At 55.2% G+C, this 16,833-nt stretch overlaps 1 protein-coding gene across 4 annotated transcripts in view; it reads right to left on the bottom strand.

Moving 5' to 3' along the window:
* The window catches only part of ITPK1 (inositol-tetrakisphosphate 1-kinase), a 165,487-nt gene that overhangs the window by 55,809 nt on the left and 92,845 nt on the right, over positions 1-16,833 (bottom strand). For 3 of the 4 annotated variants that reach the window (XM_055333677.1, XM_055333678.1, XM_055333680.1), the window contains one exon: positions 11,985-12,110. The exons of the other annotated variant lie outside the window; for it this stretch is intronic. In XM_055333677.1, the coding sequence (XP_055189652.1) occupies positions 11,985-12,110 (126 nt within the window). The remainder of the gene's footprint in view (positions 1-11,984; positions 12,111-16,833) is intronic. 4 annotated transcript variants of the gene reach the window in all.

Below are 16,833 nucleotides of genomic sequence, written 5' to 3'. Positions count from 1 at the left end.
AATTGACCCTCATCTGTATTCTGGAGAGATTGCCAGTGTCTGAGCACTCAGCCTGAGGCCTCCCAGAGAGCATGGGGCCAGGCAGGGGGAGCCCCCGAAAAGTGTGTGTGTGCGCATCCATGTGTTGTGCATGCGTGCAGGTGCACATGTGCACCAGGGTGGAGGCGCCTCTGCCACTACAGAGCGGCCACATTCTGCCCACCCTCACTGAGGGCTCCTAAGTGCAGAGATGTAGGGAATGATGACATTGCCATATGGGAATGTGTAGGGGTGTGCCTCGGGGGCTAATCTAGCCATGGGGGAGGGCAATGGAAGGAGGATAGAGAGAGAGTTTCCGGAGGGTTTCTGATGACCACGAAGGGTCATTGGCATGAGCCACGAGGAGAAAAGGCATTCCAGGCAGAGGGGACGGCACGAGCAAAGACATGAGGTGAGGGAGCCCAGCATGCCTGGGAAGACAGAGGTCTCAGACAGAGGTTATATAAAGCAGAAAGCAGGATAGAGAGCTAGAGACACAACAGCCAGGGAGTCTGGATAGAATTCTAAAGCAACAGGGTCCGGAGCTGAGGAGTGGCAGGGCCAGCTCTGAGTCTTGCAGCCACTGGTCTATCGGCATGTGTGGCCTAGGGGCTGAACTGACAGGGAGCTGGCACTAGAGGCATGTGTGCTGGACTTTGCCGTTTGAGGACCAAAATACTGCTGACCTTTGGCATGATTTGGCAGAGCCAGTGAAAGGAAAATGATGCGCTCTGTCCCATAGCCTGGTTGCTCTTCAGACCTGTAATTTAAACCCACAAGCTCAGGCTGGGTTGGTCAGGCCCTAATAGCGCAGGGATTTCAGAAGAGAACGGCCAGGTGTGAACACATGAGCACCAGACACACACGAGATGGCATCAGGTCAAGGTTCAGACAGGCTGTGTGAGCCTGGCTCAGATGCTGCCCCTGCCATGGCCCCGAGCGCCAGCAGCAAACACAATGGGATGAGGGGACTGCTAGGGGCACACCCCCTCCCCCGATACTCCAGAACTCCAGGCCAAATTATGCCAATGAGAAGAGCATCTCCCAAAGTGGTGGAGCACAGGCCAACTCTAGGTTGGTACAACTTTATGGGAAGAAACTGGGCACCAACCAAAATTAATATAGAAACTTAGTATTTCTATTTTGAGGTGTTTACGCCACAGAACTGCCCGCATGCACATACAGATACATGTACAAGGGCGTTTCATCACTATGGCATGTTCCAGAAACATCACTAGAGGGCTGCTTAAGGGAAGTATTTAAGACCAGTGAATGGAATACCATGTAGCCATTTAACAGAGTGAGGTAGTCCGAAAGGCTGATGTGAAATCATTTTTTTTTTAAAGATTTTATTTATTTATTCATGAGAGACAGAGAGAGAGGTACAGAGACACAGGCAGAGGGAGAAGCAGGCTCCATGCAGGGAGCCTGACCTGGGACTCGACACCAGGTCTCCAGGATCAGACCCTGGACTGAAGGCAGTGCTGAACTGCTGAACCACCCAGCCTGCCCTCGTTTCTAAGATCTACTGTCTGAACAACGGTTTTGTGTAGGGAAAGGAAGACAATTTCTGTTCACATAACACAGAAGCCTCTGAAAAGGCTCAAGGCCAAAGGGAACCGATGGCTGCGCCCAAGATGGGCACTGGCTGGCTGGGTGGCAGTGGTGGGAGGGACTCTGACATTACCAGAGTCAGCCTGTCAGGACCGCTGAGAGCCATGCACAGACGACCCAGCACCTAAGGAATGTGCCAGAGTCACAGTCCACAAGATGACGATTCTCGGTCCCACATGGAGCACCGGGTAGGAGAAACACTGGGGCATCCAGGGAGGGCCCACCAAGCTTCCTCAGAGAACATGAGCAATAAGCAGCCCCACGCCCATCCTTCCTGATGAACAGAACAGTTACAGGACAAGGGGTTCTAGAGGGGCCAAGGAGAAGGTGGAGCACCCAGGCCCCAGCCTCCAGGATGAGCTGTGCAGACTCATACCATGGATGGGGCAGGCGAACCCTTTTCTGTATGAGGGGAAGGGAAGTGCTGAGACAGTGCCTGTGTGGGTCCAGGAGACAATGGGGTTCTCCTGGGCCTGTGACTCCATATGCCCGCCTTTGTGTCCCCGCTGGTGGCCTCCGGGTCACAGGCACCCCCATCCCGAGGCCAGATGCCCCCCACGACTGTCCCTCCACCTGGGTCATCCTCCCAGCCCATCTCCACTGGGCAAATAGCCTGGGTAGCACAGTGTGGTCCCTATGGATGAGAAAATCCATGAAGAAATGAGCTCCTGCCAAAATGTAAGCCCAGATGCTGAGGAAGAAGGGGCCGGAAGTAAACAGAATGCTGTTACTTAAGATGGCAAACACCTCCTCCCTGCCCTGCCCTGCCCCCCCCTCCCCCCAAGGAAAACAATCCCTCCCTTTTGGTGCCCAGACTGCAGCACCAAACTTCTAAGTGCTCACAATCCCCTGTCAGCAGGAGCTGGCACAGTGCCTGGCCAGACTGGTCATCTGATGACAGTCACATGCCCTGTCACAGAGCCACGGCCTCCTCAGGTCCTCAGGAGAGAGATCGAGGCCATGCAGGCCTCCAGAGCCAGGAGAAGGACCTGCAGGGCTGGGTGCTGGTCAGAAGCATCCCCTCACAGGCTGACACTAAACCAGGACAGACGAGCATTGCCATCCAGGGTCGCAGTGGGGCTCCGGGGGTCCCAGCAGTCTCCTGGCCCCACCATCAAGAGCTGGTGGCTGAGCACAGCAAGGACCAGAAAGGGGCTGTCTGTTCCCCACTCATGCAGCTGTCAGTTGGGCCCCACGCTCCTTAAGCACCTGTCTTAACACCCCCGTGGACCCCCTCCACATGTGGGGCCCACGGACACTCCCCTTCCCGTGAGTATCTGTGGAGCCCCTGCCCTGGGGCCACCTCCCCCTCACCCCCGGGATCCTGGCCTAGCTATGGGAGCCCACCCTCACACTAGTTCCCAGAACAAGCTGAGGCCTCCCCAGGGCCTGCAGGACCCCCCAGCTTTGCTGGGTGTGTGTTATTCACTGAACTCAGGGAGCCCACACTGCCATGGTAGGGGAGGGAGAAAGAGCCATTGGGAACTGGTGCAGGGTCTGCAGTGTGCTGCCTGACTTCAGAAAAGTCAGGGCCACTCTCGTCAGAGCCACCTGGGTCCCTCCCATCTGCACTAGGGCTCCCAGTGTCCTGCTTCCAGCACCAGCTGCAGCTCCCCAGAACAGCCAGCCCCTGCTGCCACCCCACATATGCACCACATGCATTACTCCGCTGGCCGAGCATCACGGGCTGACGTCCCCCTGCACCTCCGGCCTTGCTCCAGCCACAGCCATCAGGCATGCTCAGTCCCTGTGCTCTGATACCCGCACCAGCTTACTCAGGGTCCTTGAACCTCTGTGTCCCTGCTGCCCAAGGGCTTGAAAGATGCTGCCCCCAAGCCGGCTCCATGACCTCCCCTCGATCAACAGGGCTTTTAGGCTTCAGCTCAAAAGTCAACTCCTCAGAGAGTCTGCAGCTTGAAGTGGTAAGAACTTCCCTGTTGTCACAGCCTTGATTTTTCTTCTTCCTAGAACTTACCTTAATTGGAGACTGTGTGTGACTTTTTCCTCTATTTGCTTGTGTTTTGTTTGCATTTCCTTTGCTCCACGCCCCCCCCCCCCCATAACAACTGTGCGAGGGCAAGGGCTGAGTCCATCTGATTTGTCTTATTTATTACTGTATCTGTAGTCTTTGAAGACTCCTGGACACAGTAAGACTTGCTGGATGAATGACCCAATAGATCTTTGATGATTAATCTTCGAGCTCAATGAACAGACTAAGAGACACAGGCCGGGTCAGGGGCTGGAAGCCAGGGATTGTGGGAAGTCAGAGGCCCAAGATGGTTGGGCGTGGACCCCAGCAGCATGGGCCATGCGAGGAGGGCCTCAGGGAGGTCCCCATGCCTCGGAGGACCAAGGTCAGCAGAGGCCAGCTTGGCTGGTGAGAGGCTTTGTGATTTACCGCATGAAGGTGAAGAAAACCACAATAGCTATATCGTGAACATGCAGCCCACGTGGGAAACATGGAAACGAGGCAGGAAGTCACGGCCCCAGAACAGGCCAAGAGAATGGAGAAGGTGACTTTTCTGTTGCAGGGGTTATTGAAACAAGAGCCCAGGAGACAGACTTCAGACCTCATGGTCTGAGATCCCGATCTCCAAAACCCAGCTCCTGTATCCAATGAGGCCTCAGTATCCACGTGTTTAAAACAGGAAGAGCTTCACTTACCCACCGAAGCCCTTGGAACAGCTGTGCTCTGGGAAAAGTAGGGGTTTCAACCAGGGCAAAGTGGCCCCCCAGGAGCCATTCAGCAATGTCTGGAGGCATTTTTAGGTGTCACCATTGAGGGTGGTGTCACCAGCATTTAGTGGGTGGACGTTGTATATTGTACAGGACAACCCCTCAGGATAGTCGTCTGGCCCAACAAGTCAGCAGAGCTAAGGAACCCTGAAATACCGTGCATGAAAAGTTCCTCTTCAGGGCAGCCCCGGTGGCCTAGTGGTTTAGCACCTGCCTTCAGCCCGGGGTGTGATCCTGAAGACCAGGGATCGAGTCCCACATCAGGCTCCCCGCATGGAGCCTGCTTCTCCCTCTGCCTGTGTCTCTGCCTCTCTCTCTCTCTCTGTGCTGTCATGAATAAACAAAATCTTTAAAAAAATAAAAAAAAAAGAAAAGTTCCTCTTCAACCTTGGAAAACTTGATTATTTATAAACATTAGTATTTCTAAAACCCAACATACCTCAAATCCTCTGCCGTGGAACACTGACCATCTACACACAGCCAGTGTGCTGGGTCAGAGTGCAGGCTTCCAGGGCAGCCATGCCCTCCCACTGTGCCACCCAGTGCTGTGCAAAGTCCAGCTCGCTGGGGGCTGGAAACGGGGTCATAAAGTCGTGGGTCTGCCTGGGGGACCAATCTTCCGCTCCATGCAGGAAAGGCTAATGGCACTAAATGGCACCAACCTCCCCTGGGGAGAAGGAATGATCCACCACCAACGCCTGACCTGAGCACACAATAGGATATTGTGTAGCCATCTCCACCGCGGGGGGGGGGGGGGGGGGGGGTGCGGGGGTGGCCTTGTAACCCAGGGCAATAGTCACAAAGAGGCTGACCTCAGGGCCACCCCAGGATCAGACCTGTCCTCTGAGGCCAGGGTCACCAGCTATGCCCAGTTCTGCCTCCGCTGGGATCTGCTGGCTGACATTCATCACTGTGCAGCACCAGCAGTGCCAGAGGCGATCTCAGATGGTGACCTCTTCCCTCAGATGACCCCGGATCACTGGCCCTCACCCTCCCAAGGGTCGGTCACCTGCCAGCCAAAGCTGCCCCGAGGCATATTTGGAAGAACATAGGCTACAATCCTGGCTGTCCAGTTCTAACTGAGCAATCCCAGGCAAGTGCCTTACCTTTCTTGGGCCTGTTTCCTTACCTGAAAAATGGGGAAGTAATTCCACTTTCCCAGGGATTGAAGTAAGCACAAAATGAGCTAAGAGATGTGGAATGCCCAAAGAACAGGGGGTCAGCTGGGACCCACTTGGGAAGAAGCACAAGCCTCTCACAAGGTTTCATGGTGACCACCCAGACCCTTCGCTGGCACCCAGCATTCTGATTCTGACACCCCCAGCCAGGGAGCCCACATGCCACTAATCTCTGCTCCCAAATAGACAGAAATTCACTTATTTTTTGTTAGGTTTAGATGTTCTCTCCCTAATCAGGTTAGAAGGCCCAGAACAACAAAATTGTGCTGCTTCTGCTTCCACTCTGTCCCTCCAACATGCGGCACACAGCCCACATCAGAAGTTGATAGGTTGTGATCTGGCCCAACATGAAATCATTTCGGAGCCCCAGGGGTTAGGGGTAAGTGGAGCTGTGGTCTTGGAGGGGATCATTGCTGCTCGTGGCAACCGCAGCTCCCAGTGCCTCCACCCCATGCTGCCATCCTCGCACGTTCCCAGGGTAGCAGGCAGGGCCACTGAGGCCCCAGGGGCGGAGCCAGGCCTAGGACCTGAGTCCCCAGACCTCCACCCAGCCCTGCCTCCTGTTAAAGTCAATGCACCTTTCTGCTCCTGTCACAGGGATGCCTCCAATTAGGGGACATTTCCATAATTGCCTCGCTGACTACAATCACAACTGAGAACTCTCGGGTCGGCTCGGGTGAGCCGTGCTTGTGCTGGGGTGGTGGTAATAATACTAATATGAAGAAGCTGGCCTGACTCTGTGGCCACTTGGTGACACACGTCATCACACCCAGGCGTTCACTGTGAGAGTAGGGAACACGTATCCACAAGCACACACGCTCAGAGCGAGTGCTGTTCTAAGGGCATGGCGCATCTTCCTTGTTCAATCCTCATGACAACTGTCGTTTTTCATTCCTGGGAGGAAAGGATGCTGTGGGGCTGCTGCACTATCTCCACCGCATCCGGTTCCCTGGCCTGCAAGCTGACCATGCGCGCGTGCCCACCTCCCTGTGGTGTGGCTCAGCCGTGAGAATAGGTGAGGCCACTCACGTGGCAGAGTCCACGGCAAGTGTTGTGCTGGGGCACAAACTAAGGGCTGGAGCTCGCTTCACAGAGTTCTCCTCCTTTTGCCACGATGACAACCTGTCTGAGCTGCCCGGTCACCCCAGCTCCCAGACATGCAGCAGAGCCCCACCAACCCCTCTGATGTCAGAGGGAACTGGAGTCTGCAGCTTGACTGGGAGGCGGGGGGGGGGGGGGCAGGTGCCACACAGGCCAGAGGCAGCAGGTGCCCCCACCCGGGCTCCAGGATCCACCAGCCCAGGCCCAGCGCTTGGGTGCTCACGCAGTCAGCACACCCAGTCCTCCCGTAGCCCTGGGAGACAGGGATGCAGACTGGCCCTGTTTCACTGATAAGGGAACTGAAGCGTGGGGGAAATTAAAAGACATTCCCAAGGCCGGCCAAAAAGCAGCAGTGCAGAGAGCCCTGGCCCCAGGCAGCAGGCTCTATTAGCAGCGTTCCCAGCATTCTGCTCTGGGACACAGGAGGCTAAAGGAGGAAAAAAGGCAAATAAATCTATGGGCTCCAGACATCTACACGTGAAGTATAAGGAGGGCTGCAGGAAGATGTGCAAATGACCAAGAAGCACAGAACGAGATGCCTGATGTCAGCAGCCGTCACAGAGCTTAAATGAAAACCCCAAGATACCACGTGACACCCATTAGGATGGCTGAAGTGGAAGTCAGGTTAAGTGCTGGCGAGGAGGTGGGAACACCGAGGCTTCACACTCTGCTGGTGGGGATGTCAGCACAGCCCTGGGAAGGCCAGTGCCGGGGTTCCCTGCATCAAGTTAACAGTTACCACATGACCCAGCAGTGCGAATGTGTATATAAAAACTCATAGCAGCCTTTTTTTTTTTTTTTAAAGAGAGGGAGAGGGGGCACCTGGGGACTCAGGTGGTTAAGCATCTGCCTTTAGCTCAGGTCGTAATTTCAGGGTCTTGGGACCGAGCCCCACCTTGGACCTCCTGCTCATCGGGGCGTCTGCTGCTCCCTCTCCCTCTGTCCTGCTCATGCTCTCTCTCTGAAATAAATAAAATCTTTTTGAAAAGAGAGAGAGGGAGAGCAGCCCTGGTGGCTCAGCGGTTTAGCACCTGCCTTCAGCCCGGGATGTGATCCTTGAGACCCTGGATCGAGTCCCATGTCGGGCTCCCTGCATGGAGCCTGCTTCTCCCTCTGCCTGTGTCTCTGCCTCTCTCTGTGTGTGTCTCTCTCATGAATAAATAAATAAAATTTTAAAAAGAGAGAGGGAGAGAGAAAGAGACTCTTAAGCAGACTCCACACCCAGTATGGAGCCCAACATGGAGCTCAATCTCACGAGTAGAAATCAAGAGTCAGACATTTAACCAACTGAGACACCCAGGCACCCCTGCAGCGTTATTCTCAATAGTCAGAACATGGAAATGACCATCAAGTGATGGCTGGACACATAATGTGCATCCAAATGGAATGTTACTCAGCCCCCAAAAGGAAGAAAGCAACGATTCCCAACATGGGTGAGCCTTGAAAACCTTCTGCTCAGAGAAAGAGTCACAGCAGTCAAACACCAGATGATTCCACTCATATGAAAGCCCAGAGGAGAGAAAACTCTAGGGAAATGGAAAGTGGTGGTTACTTAGGGCCAGCAGGGGAGGTGATGATAGTTCCAGATTTCAGGGTTTTTTTGGGGGGGTGACGAAAATGTCCTGAAACGGACTGCATGGATCCTGAATCCACTAAAACCCCTCAGACTGTACACTTTAAGTGTGCAAATGGTATGGTACCTCAATAAGCCTGTTTTCAAGCTAAGGAGTGGAACATGCAGGCTGGAGTACTATAGAGTGATTCTAAAAGCTGTTTCCTTTCGGGTAAAACCAACATGCAGAGAGAGTGCGCACTCTCTGCCTGCATCCCCGAGGTGAGGACAGAGCGCCTCCCTAGATCCATGTGGCCAGTGGCTGGCCAGGACCTGATGGGTGAGCAGGAATTGCCCTGCGTGGGCCATGGGTGCTGGCCTGTCACCCCCAAGAGAACCTAGTGCCCCCGGAATGAGGATGGGGCACTGTGGGGCTCTGAGGACCATAGTGTCCTCACTTCTCAGAATTCATCCTGCCTCGGCCATTCTCCCTCCTCAGGAGGCCTCTCTCCTTCCAGGGAAATCTGACCTTATCACCCTTACCTTGCCTGCAGGATCAGGTCCAAGCTCCATGGCCTGGCCAGAAGAAGCCATCTCTCCCCAACCTGTTCATCCTGTGGTTCCCCAGTCCGGAGGAACCCTCACACACACCCGACAGGCAGTGCCATCTGCCTCATGACCCTTCCTCGTGTCCTGTTTCCCACCCCCACCCCCACCCCCAGCCCTTCACTTCCTCCTCTGGCCCAACAGGGCACCCTGAATGAAGCCAGCACCCACCATGTTCTTTTCCTTCACCATCTACGGGCACAATTGCTACACAACAGGCACCACGTGCAACAATGGGATCTCCGGTGAGCCTGACACGGATGCAACCCCTGCCCTAACGTGCAGCTAACCCCTGCATGAACATACAGACAGGACCAACTGCTTGAGCATTATGCATTTCCCAATGGAGGGAACGAAACGCAGAAAGGTAGGAGGGCCTAGCGTAGCGGTTGTGTCCTTAGTGAGATGGTCAGGGAAGCCTCCCTGAGGGAGGGGCACCTGAGCTGACAGCTGGGGGTGAAGAAGGAATCCCAAGCACAAGGACAGCCTGGGCAAAGGCCCTGAGGCGGGCAAGAGCACAGAGCCTGAGGCACAGGGGTGGGGTGGGGGGGCGAGGTGAGGATGTGGGTGGAGAAGATGGCCAGATCGTGCAGGCTTTCTTTCTGTAGGTCTCGTCTCATGGGCCTCGCGCAAGACTGAACGAAGTCTTTGTTACCACTGCAAACAGGAGGCACAGGACGGTGTAACACCAGGACACGCAGTGATCAGGTGGGCACCAGCCCTAACTCATCACTCTAGGGGCTGTGAGGGTGGTCCTTATTTACCCATGGGCCTCCCCTCTGGGCTAGGTCCTCCCTAGTGTTTGCAGAACACTTAGCAATCCTCTAGCTGGTCCAGGCAGGGAAATAGGTATCAGTTTAGACGCAAACCTCCTTCCTCCATGCTCATTCAGGGAAAGCCCCAGGAAGATCCACCTTCAGCTCCACGTGCCCCACAGAACACCATCACTGTAACCCTTCTGGGCAATTCTGAGGCTGGAAGAGGTGGCAGGAGGACTGCCCCAGCCCTGCTAACTGTGCCCTGAGGGCGCCACAGTGAGAAGGTTCTCTTTGCTCCCTGGGGAAACAGCTCAAGAGAGGCCAGGACACCCCCAAGCACAAGGATGGAGACCCTCCCACCACCCCGGCCACACTTGCCCCATGGGCAGGACCCCCAAGGTCTGCTCAGTGATAGATGGATCTCAGGCAGAGCCATGGCGGCACCAGGCTGCTGGCTCCCCGTGAACTCTGGACAGAAAAACAACTGAATCATCCTGATGATTCTCCAAGCAAAGTTCTCTTGGGGCCAATATTAAAAAAGGCTTGGGGGGAGTAGTTTCTCAGGCAACCAGCTTTAGTGATGTGCAAGGAACCCCAGGCCTACACCCCCACCTTTCCTCAAAGGCAGCCAGGAAAGAAAGCATAACCTGTGAGCTCAGAATTCCTTTCTATCCCAGGAGCAGGATGCTCGAGGGCTGGGGGGACACCTCAGAGACTCCTCTTCCTCAACTCACTTCTCCTGGGCCCTGAACGTGGCATCCAGAGAAGGCCCCTCATGACAAGCCCCTTCTGGGGAAAACCATCTCACTCTGCATTCTTATTCACTACAAACTGCAGAAACAAACCCGAGCCCTGGGCTCTGCCTCCCTGCTGCTGAGCTGGGGTCCCTACCTACTCGAGCCAATGTCTCCTCCTCAAGGTCTTGCATAAATATTAATACAAGAATCAGAAAACCAGGGGCGGGACCAAGGCTAGGTGCCAGTTTATCTGGTCTGGCTCACACCCTACAGCAGTGTGGGTAACTCGGTCAGCAGACGGGGACCCTGTGGCAGGAGGAAGGCCCGAGTGTAGCCGCACAGGCCTCTCCCTGGGCTTCAGGGCCCTGAAGCTTCTTTCCAGTGGCCCTCGGCCACTGTCTCTTCCTTTCCTGGGGCCTCTGGAAAGCTCAGCCTGTCACCCTTTTCCCCAAAGGATTGCTTTCTTCACAAAGAAGGAAATGTCCTGGCCTTATCAGATATCTGGCTTCAGGCTCCAGCACAGAGTGCAGTGAACATTTATCCCCAAAATACCCAGGCTGGAAGGTTCCACCGAGGTCACCGAGGGTGGCCAAGTGTGTGCACCCTGTCTGGGACAGACTCCGGGGACTCAGGCAACACTTCCCTGGGAAATGCACCAAGAGGCTAAAACCCGAGAGCCACCGGTCCCCACTTCCCACTGATGTGCTCTTTCCCTGTAACCTTCTCTTCTCCCAAGGCCGGCGCACGGGGACAGGGTCCTCTGTCACAAGGGATGGGTGTCCCCCCAGGGGGCGGGTGGTCCTGAACTCCCAAGGCCTGGGGCTGGCTGGGGATGACAGCCCTTTACCCAGAAGAGCAGTAACACAGTGACAGTGGTGCTGAAGACCCTGCTACAGGAGCAGAGGTGCACATGCAGCAGACATTAGGCACTTTTATGCTCCTGGGCCTTTACTTCTCGCAGTGACCTGGCTATCCTAAGGTGAGGAACAATTAGCTGAAAAGCATGCTCAAGCAGCCCTCCCACCAGGGAGGCCCTCCACGTTGCTGCATTTTCACTGACAACATGACTTTGTTTTCTACGCCCCCTCAAGCTGTTCTCCTGAGGAATGAATCACGTACTTGTCCACACCAGAGAAAACATAGGGCAGGTCAGTGGGGGTGCAGAGGCAGCACCTCCCAAGGTGGGGGGCGGTCGCTGTGAGGTTGAGACCTGGGTGGAGGTGGAGGGACAGGGAGGAGGCAGCAGCCAAGAGGACTGCCCATGCTCAGAAACAGGCACACAGGGGTCAGAGCAGTGAGCAGAGAGGGGTTTCTCCACCAGGGCTGGCTTCGGGGAGCTGGGAAGGCTGCTCTACCCCCACCGCCTCTGGGGTCCCTTCTCAACACACAGTAGGAGGCTTCCAACACGTGGGCAACTCAGAGGCGGCGACCGTGACCGGGCATGCCGCGGGTCACGTGCCATGAGGACGCGGTGATGCTCTCGTCAGTGGAGCACGTCTGTATAGGTAGAGAGTGGACGGGGTACCAACCATGCGCTGGTCAATCCCATGTTACCAAGGAGACTGAGGCCCTTGCAGGGCAGCTGCACAACCATTCCCTGGGGGTACACAGCGAGATAGCTGCTCCAGCTGTAGACATGCCCAGAGCCGCTCTCGGGCCTCGCCTCCTCACCCTCCTCGCTCACCTGGAACCTGTGCACCAGCTCCAGGGACTGGCTGTCATTCTGGTCGGCTTCGAGGATGACATCAGTGAGCTTGTGGATGATGACATCCAGGGGGCCCTGCTCCTCAATAGGCCGGCTAAGGTTCAGCTGTCAGGGCAGGGGGAGGACATGGAGAAAAACATCAGCATCAGCACCTGAGCCCATGGCCCCGCTGCCCACCCCCCACCTCATCCCTGTACGTCCCTGCAGCACCGGGACAGGGGGCAGGAGAGGGGCTGGCACTCATGGAAAATGCAGACAGGGACAAAGGCACAAAGCCACTGGGCCTCTAGAAGTCCTCGGCAGGCCCCACATCTGTGTTTCTGTCCCCAGGTCCCATGCTGCCAGGTGCAGAAGGTACACACATGGGAATCAGGGCTCATCACAGCCACAGCGAGGGAGTGTGCAACTGCCCGGGCCCCATGGGCGTGGCTGGCCCTGCTCCATGGGGGGCTGTGTTTATTTTTTCAAGAACAAGGGGTTGGGAAGATCACGTCCCAAGGGAGCCAGAGCCACCCAGCTGACAGACAGTCGCCACCACCTGACCCCAAGACAGGAGCACCTGCCAACAGCTGGGGCGGCCTAACACCATGCTTCCTGACCCACCAGATGTCTGTCGCCTGGCACCCAGCCACCACCACCTGTAAGTCCAGTTCCCTGGAGTCAGCAGTGCCAGCCTGGCACCTGGCTGACCCCGAGGACCTCGGCAGAAGCTGGAAAAAGCCACCAGCCTACCCCCATCCCCACCCCCACACAAGTGGGGCTCCCTCCAGGGTGCCAGGCTGTTTCAAAAGCTCCTAGCAAAGAAGTCATACGACAGCTCTGGTTGTTCACTCCAGGCAGGCATCAGGCTAGGTTCTTATTCTCTAACCACCTGATGAGAAAGTGATTTTACAAATGAGGAAAGTGGGGACCCCCTTGGGTCTGACAGTGATGAGGTGGTGGTGCTCAGATGCAGATCTGAGGCTCTGCTTGTAGTTCAGTGCCTGCCCCCATCACCAAAGCCCACTCAGCCCTGGGAGGTGGAGCTCTAGTGCCACAACCACCTGGCTGCCCTGTCCTGGCTTCTGGCCGAGGGGCCCACGGAAGCACAAGAGAAGATGGGCGAGAGAAGACCAGGGTCTGTTCCCACCATCCTCACATTCCCTATCAAGCATGCAACCCTTCTCCCAAGGCTTCCCTGTCCCCAGGGCTCCCAGTACCACCCACCTCCCCTTGTCCCCTCGGCCAGGGGTGGTGACAGCTTGCCACTCTGAGCTTCACCACATCCTGGCAGCTGCCCCAACCCAGCCCACAACCTGTCATCCTCTCTTATTTAAACTCTTCTAAAGGTCAAACCTTCAGAAAGAACCAGCTCTTTCCTGGTGGTATTCTTAACTCTTCCCCTATTTTTGTTGCCTGCTAGAAAAGATGTTAAGGGATTTCCCTTATTAAGAAAAAAAAAAAAAGTCCCATGGACCTCACAATAATACTGTCACCCAATGGTGACTAGCTTACATACAAACTAGAACAAAAGTCAGACTGGCTAAGAAGCTGACCCCTCTAGGGCTCCTGGGTGGGAAGGGAAGCAGCACTTGCTGGTCTCACAGCAAGCCCACTGTCACAGACCAGGACACCAAGAGCCCAGGGAGGAAAAGTTATCGGGCAAAGCCTTGTGGCTGGGAAGCGGCCCAGTAGGGGCTTGGAGGGAGGCCCCACAGCTGAGGTGCCAAGTGTTCTGGGCCTGCACACAAGCCTGGCTTGTCATCCCCCTGAGCCTCAGTTTCCCCTTTGATAAACACAGGGACTTGCATGGACCCTCCTGATCCTGTCTGTGGATTCAGTATTACATTTCCATCCAGACCCAATTCCCAGGAAAACAAAGCGAAACAAATGGAATTTGAAGGAAGGGAGTGAAGCCAGTGGAAAGTGGTCACATGGGCAAAGGAACAAATTCTCAAAAGAGGCCACAGACACAAACCCATATTTGCCCTAACCTGTGGCTCCACTGTAATAGGCACCACAAACAACAGGCCAAAATTTTCAGACCAAGGCAGTTGGAAACGGCAGAGAAGTGGGTCACACAGTGCAACTTCAACCCCAGCAGCACACCCGTCTCTAGACAGAAGCTCCCAGCTCTCCTGTGGGCCAGGAGGGGACAGAAATGTGTCCTGGGAGCTTGGGAAAGGAGGTGGGCATAGGAGATGCCCCTAGCTCATCCCAGCCTGGCACCCGCCTGCGCCCTGCAGACCTGATGTGCACCAGCTGTTTGGGAAAATAAGCTCTCCACATTCCCAGCCGCTCCACGAAGGTAAACAGTTGAGTTCTGGAAGGCTGCCACCTCTTTTTGTATATTTTCCAAGCATTTTTATGCCAATAAAACCCTTTCACAAGAACAGCCACTTGGAACACACATTAGGCCTGGTCTGGTCCTGGATTAGCCATCTCTCTGTGCAGCATCTTTACTGAGGCCTGACTGGAGTTACCACTGGTTCCAGAAAGTTCTCCAGCGTGGCTTCTCCTCAAGTGGCCAGATAAGTCACATGCGCCCTGAATAGTCCACCGTCCTTCGAAGATCTCAAGGAGCCCACTGCGGACAGGAGCTCAGGCAGGGCCTAGGTATTCCTGCAGAGGAGGGGACCCTGGTGGGCCGGCTGTACCTCCCAGATAGGGTGGGGAAGGGAACTCATTTCCATTGGCACTCATTTCCACTGCCACACTCAGCCTCCAGAGAAGGGAACTTTCTCAGGGACTTGCTCTGTTCTGCAGGAGGGGTCTGATCTGTCCCTCAGCAGGAACAAGGATGTCTCAATGAAAGGGCCACCCACTGTGGCCGGAGGAGATCTGTGGGTGCCATGCTTCCAAGTCATGCCACCCTGTGAGGCCAAGGCTGGATGGTGTTCTGTGCAGCGCTCAGAGCTCAGGACTCAAAGGAAACAAGGGCCCAGTGTTTCCCTCAGCAACTATGATGGGAGGCTGGCTGGAGGGGGGTAGGGGGGCAGAAGGAGTGGAACAAAGGCCTGCAAACCCCAGTGGCTGGAATGTCACCTCTGACTTCCATAGCAAGCGACCCAATCGTGCCTGGCCCAGTATTCAAAGTGACCTAGGCTCTGAATATCTCCTTGACCCCCACCGACCTCGTCAGGAGAGGAAGATGGGCATGGCAGACGCCTGGAAACCCCATCACAGCTGGAAACTGCTCTGTGCCTCACTTTCCCATCCATAAAATGAGGATGTCACTATTCCCAACACCTTACTGGGCTGTTTCGGTGGATTACAACATCACATTTATGGATGTGGCACAGGGTTGCTCTACAGCAGATGCCGCCCTGAGTGCTTAGATAACATCCCACCACTGCTTGCTCACTCATTCACTCAACGAGCATTCTCTGGGCACCTCTGGGTGCCTGGCACACATGGCCCCTGCACTCCCTTCTCAGGACTCTGGGCCAGTGATGTGAATGTCCCGGGGCCCTGCAGAAGCAGAGCCAAGTGCCACGGCCACACACCGCTCCAGTCCTGCCTGGGGCACAAGCTCCTGTGCTTGAGCCACCTGTCTGCCTAGAATGTCCCCCTGCCCACAAGCCCTCATCCACACAGTGAGCTCTCACTCACTTCTCAAGTCCCAGCTCCAAAGTTCAATGCTTTTCCAGACTTCTCAACTCACTGCACCCCAAACAGGAAGATTTAATGGTTCCCTGGTCTCACCCAAAGTCCTGGGACCCTTTGCACATCCTGCCGGGGTTGCAATTTAACTTCCAAATATCAAGTCATTTCTTTAACATATTCTTCCAGCAGATCCCGAGATCCCCCACCAACCAGGGCTGAGACTGCATCCCGAGGACCTAGAACATGTTCCTGGCTTGAGATAAGAAGAGTTTGCTAAATTCAACTGAGTGTTTTGAAGAACAAAGTAAACAATGCAGACCAACTAGAAGGGACATTCCAGGAAGCTGGGTGATTCCTTCCTATTGGGGGGTTAGAAACAGCCTCCTGGAGAAGAAGGGAGAGGGAAAAATGGGGGAAGAAAGGTGGAATGTAATGCATGTGGCAGGGGCAGCTGCAGAAACCATCCGCATTCAGTTCTCAACTTGCACTGCTCGTTGCCAATGCGTCGGGGGCTACAGGTGACCACCTCTGCACAAAGGTCTTGTCCTGTGGCACTGACCCCTGACTGGCACCCTGATATAGCCACCACGGAGAGAGCATGTATGCAGTGGAGGGCACCCCAACAGAGGGTGCTAGCTTTTCCTTCTCTCCCAAACTTCCACATGTGCTTCCCTGACAGGATCAAGAAGCAGCCAGATATGGAAACAAAAAAAAAAAGTAAGACCATCTCTGGGGCTCATCAGGGAGGCAAGGGACCTGGGAAAATGGCTCCCACACCATGTTAAGGCTGCTCATCCTCCCTGGATGCGAGATGCAAGGTATTTGGTGCCTGCGGAAGTCTGGGCTGCTGTAAACAACCTACACCTCTCTGAACGGCCAGACAGGCTGCAAATGGAGGCCGTGCAGGAGTCAGAGGCTGAAGACCACCCTCCTGTGGCTAGGGTCAGGTCTCAGACACTTGCCCTGAGCCAGGCCCTGTTCTTTTCTTTTTAAGATTTATTTATTTATTTTAGAGAGAAGGAGAGAGTGCACGCAAGGCAGGAGTGGTAGAGGGTGAGGGATGGAGAGGATCTCAAGCAGACTCTCTAGTAAGTGTAGAGCCCGACCAGGCCCTATTCTAGGCACTCTACGCACATGACCTGATACAGTTCTTGCAACAGCCTGCGATCAGGACCCTTGATAGGCATGGAGGCTAAATAACACATTGAGGTCTCACAGCTCATGCTGACTCCTAACTGTTCCC

The sequence above is a fragment of the Nyctereutes procyonoides genome, unplaced genomic scaffold (genome assembly GCF_905146905.1).
Source record: "Nyctereutes procyonoides isolate TBG_1078 unplaced genomic scaffold, NYPRO_anot_genome, whole genome shotgun sequence".
Taxonomy (NCBI): domain Eukaryota; kingdom Metazoa; phylum Chordata; class Mammalia; order Carnivora; family Canidae; genus Nyctereutes; species Nyctereutes procyonoides.
This window is presented reverse-complemented; position numbering and strand designations above follow the sequence as displayed.